The sequence below is a fragment of the Pteropus vampyrus genome, unplaced genomic scaffold, assembly GCF_000151845.1.
Source record: "Pteropus vampyrus isolate Shadow unplaced genomic scaffold, Pvam_2.0 Scaffold88, whole genome shotgun sequence".
Classification (NCBI taxonomy): Eukaryota; Metazoa; Chordata; class Mammalia; order Chiroptera; family Pteropodidae; genus Pteropus; species Pteropus vampyrus.
Window position 1 is genome coordinate 723,095 of NW_011888869.1, and position 4,308 is coordinate 727,402.

At 40.3% G+C, this 4,308-nt stretch overlaps 1 protein-coding gene across 2 annotated transcripts in view; it reads left to right on the plus strand.

The window, feature by feature from the left end:
- Positions 1–3,963, plus strand: part of RAPGEF2 (Rap guanine nucleotide exchange factor 2) — a 222,615-nt gene extending 218,652 nt beyond the window's left edge. For both annotated transcript variants that reach the window (XM_023532718.1, XM_023532719.1), the window contains exons 30-31: positions 603–908; positions 1,894–3,963. In XM_023532718.1, coding sequence (XP_023388486.1) covers positions 603–908; positions 1,894–1,919 — 332 coding nt within the window. In that variant the 3' untranslated portion in view covers positions 1,920–3,963. The remainder of the gene's footprint in view (positions 1–602; positions 909–1,893) is intronic.
- The last annotated feature ends 345 nt before the right edge of the window (positions 3,964–4,308 follow it).

Consider the following 4,308-nt stretch of genomic DNA (forward strand, 5'->3'; position numbering starts at 1 on the left):
ATACATACCTTACACATAGTTTTAGAGTTTTTAAATTTGCATCATTTGTTTTACTATTCCAAATTTATTTAAATTCACGATTTTCCAAAGTGAGGTCCAAGAACAGATGCAATGTGGAATTGTTTCTCTGCCCGATAAGGGTAAATGAACCAAAGCGTCAATAACCTACCTGGTCCCTGGGCATGGAGCATGAGGCACTTTTCCCAGGCTAACTATTAACTCGTTACGGATATAATACTGAGTGCCTTTTATGTTCTCTCTTTGCTTAATCTTTCCAATAGAGCCAATGGTTAGATGTTGACCTTATTACTGTTGTATTAAGACAAGTAAGACAAGTTTTAAATAGCTTGTTTTAATTAAAGGTTCTGAGACACCCATTTGGCCACACAGAGATAACCATTTTGAAATCTGTTTTTGTTAACATCGATTCCCCCGCCTGCCACATCCCCTACCTCTATCCCATACCACACACAAATCACATTTGCTATTACGCCGTGTGTGCCGTCTTAATAATTATTTTTGTAGTTTTTGTTATGGACATGGGTGGCAGGAGATATTCTTCCACAACATTTTTGATGACTGGTACATTGTCTTCACCACAGCGCGAAAGGAGGGCAGGTATCGAGAGCCCCCGCCCACGCCTCCGGGCTACATCGGAATCCCCATCACGGACTTCCCGGAGGGGCATCCCCACCCAGCCAGGAAACCCCCGGACTACAACGTGGCACTCCAGAGATCGCGGATGGTCGCCCGCCCCACGGACGCAGCCGGGCCCTCGCTGGCGCAGCAGCCGCACGCGCATCCGGCCAGCGCCAGGCCGCTAAACAAGCCGCAGTGGCACAAGCCCAACGAGTGCGACCCGCGCCTCGCCCCCTACCAGTCTCAAGGGTTTTCCACCGAGGAGGATGGTACGGAAGCATTCGTAAAACCATAGACTTAGATGTGTTCGCTTATGCTGCGTGTAAGCTTGCCAAGGCATTTCAGTTTTCTTAATGCTGCGATCGATCACCTTTGTCTTTAGCCATACACAGCATAAAGAACCTTTTATACTCAGAGTTCCTAATTTGGGGTTGAAGTTTTTGACTGCTTTTCGTGTGTGTGTGTGTGTGTGCGTGCGTGTGAGTGTGTGTGTGTGTGTGTGTGCGCGCGCGCGCGCGCGCTTTCTAAATGGCTTAAGAAATACCAGAGATTGCAGAAGTGGTCACTTGTAATAAAGTGCGCATGTGGCTGGATTCCCTTCCTAAGTCTCAAAGTGTTCTGTTGGAAATATTACATTTGGACTTTTAAATGAATTCCAAATGAGTTCCCAGTGAAAGCGTGATGAAGAAATACACTTCCCTATAACTTTTTTGCCTTCGTTTTACAACTCTGCCTGGCCGATCTGGAATGAGGAGGAGTGGGGAGAGCATGCCGCCTCTTTCCTTTTTTAAGTTTTGATTTTAACATGTTTTAGTATGCAAATAATCGTAGTAAAAAGCAAACCACAAAAATGAAAATTACTTATAATCCCGCCACTTGCAGATAACCACTATTAACATTTCGTTATACATCCTTTTAGACTTTTTTATGTGTATGTGACTATATTATAAAAAAGTCACGTGCTGTTTTATAACTTTTTTCAATGAATTTATTTTTGTTTTTCAGTAGATATATAGCGTAACTATTTTTGTATTATATATACATTTAAAGATAGGCATCATGTACTTTATTCTAAAATTATTATTATTAGTCATTACCTAGGAACAAAGGGCAGGGATTTTAAGTGAGGTATACCAAGAAAAATAGCTATGGTATTGTTATTTAGCGCATCAGCGAACATATTGTATTCTCTCTAAGCACAAGAAACAACTTCTTGTTCATTGATTTATTTTTCTTTCCTGGCCATGTTTGCAGAAGATGAACAAGTATCTGCTGTTTGAGGCACAGGCTTTTCTGGATCCATTGTGAGCCCCCTACGAGGAGAGCACAAGACGACGTCCCCAGCATTGGAGCCTGGGAACTCACATTCTGAGGATGGTGGACCAGTTTGCCTCCTTCCCTGCCTTAAAAGCAGCATGGGGCTTCTTCTCCTCTTCTTCCTTTCCCCTTTGCATGTGAAATACTGTGAAGAAATTGCCCTGGCACTTTTCAGACTTTGTTGCTTGAAATGCACAGTGCAGCAATCTTCAAGTTCCCACTGTTGCTGCCTGCCACATCACACAGTATCATTCCAAATTCCAAGATCATCACAACAAGATGATTCACTCTGGCTGCACTTCTCAATGCCTGGAAGGATTTTTTAAAATCTTCCTTTTCGATTTCAATCCAGTCCTAGCACTTGGTCTCATTGGGATAATGAGAAAAGCTAGCCATTGAACTTCTCGGGGCCTTTAACCCACCAAGGAAGACAAAGAAAAACAATGAAATCCTTTGAGTACAGTGCTTGTCCACTTGTTTACAATGTCCTTTTTTTTTTTTTTAAAATGAGTTTAAAGATTGTGTTCAGAGAGTAAATGTTATATCCATTTAATGATTACAGTATTATTTTGAACCTTTAAGTAGGGTTGCCAGCCTGGGTTTCTAAAAAAACCAAATATGCCGGACAGGGTGTGGTCACACGAAGAAGAGGGGACGACCTGGCTTACGACCCTGTCTTCCCGTGTCCTTCTGGCCTCACCTACGAAGTGCCCTATCCTGGAGAAGTATAAAACGTTAGCCAGTTCCGAAGATACCAAGACACCCCATCCACACCTTCCCCAGTGGGTGGGGTTCTTCTGTAAAACTGTTTGCACATGGCCAGGGGAGGGAAATAGGACTGTTGTGTCCTGTGTCTGAGCCTTATGGAGTGCAGGACAGTGTCATTTGAGGGCGCGTCCTGCTCCATTGAGATGGATGGCAAACCCCATTTTTTTTTTTAAGTTATGTTTCTTTGATTTTTGTTAATTTAGTTTTAGGGATTTTTGTTGTTGTTTTTAAAGAGAAATGTTTATAACTGGATAGCATTGCAGTGAAAGCAGCTTGGGACTGTTGGAGCTAATGCCAGCTGTTTATACTGCTCTTTTAAGACAGCTTCCCTTTGTTGAATTGGCATTAGGGAATAAACAAGCCTTTAACATGATAAAAGATCAAAAGATCAAAAACCTGGTTAGATATGCCAGCCTTTGCAAGGTGGGTTAGTCACCAAAGACTAACCAGTAAGTGGCTTTATGGACACTATGGATAGAGAAGGCCTACGTGTAGCAACCACCTGCTCACAGCTGCTATTAACCCTATAATGACTGAAATGACCCCTCCACTCTATTTTTGTGTTGTTTTTGCACAGACTCCGGAAAAGTGAAGGCTGCCAATCCGAGTAGTACTCAAATGTGAGGAACTGCTGGTCTTGGATTTTTTTTCCATTAAATTCAGCTGATCATATTGATCAGTAGATAAACGTAAATAGCTTCAAATTTTAAAAGTCGAATTGCAGTGTTTTTTCACTGTATCAAACAATGTCAGTGCTTTATTTAATAATTTTCTTCTGTATCATGGCATTTGTCTACTTGCTTATATATTACATTGTCAATTATGCATTTGTAATTTTACATGTAATATGCATTATTTGCCAGTTTTATTATATAGGCTATGGACCTCATGTGCATATAGAAAGACAGAAATCTAGCTCTACCACAAGTTGCACAAATGTTATCTAAGCATTAAGTAATTGTAGAACATAGGACTGCTAATCTCAGTTCTCTCTGTGATGTCAAGTGCAGAATGTACAATTAACTGGTGATTTCCTCATACTTTTGATACTACTTGTACCTGTATGTCTTTTAGAAAGACATTGGTGGAGTCTGTATCCCTTTTGTATTTTTAATACAATAATTGTACATATTGGTTATATTTTTGTTGAAGATGGTAGAAATGTACTATGTTTATGCTTCTACATCCAGTTTGTACAAGCTGGAAAATAAATAAATATAACATAAAGCCTTGTCTATATTCTTAATGAATCATGCATGCTTTTTGTTATTGAAGTAGAATAAAGCCCTTGGGTCTCACAATAAGAGCAAGTTCTCAGGAGGCTGAGGAGACAGCCTACTTAGCCTAAAAACTGCCCAATAGCCTAGTCTTTCTGGTAGCTTTCTGTTGATTTAGAGAAAAGAATATCGTTAATGTTAAACCAAACCATATTCAGAATTCACAGTGTTTCTTGAGATTCAATGAAAAATGAAGACGATATATTTATACAAGTTGTCTCTTCAACTCTTTTCCAATAAAAATATTTGTGGGACACCATATTTTGATTCCTAATATGCACACTAAGAAACAGGACCTCAGACAACT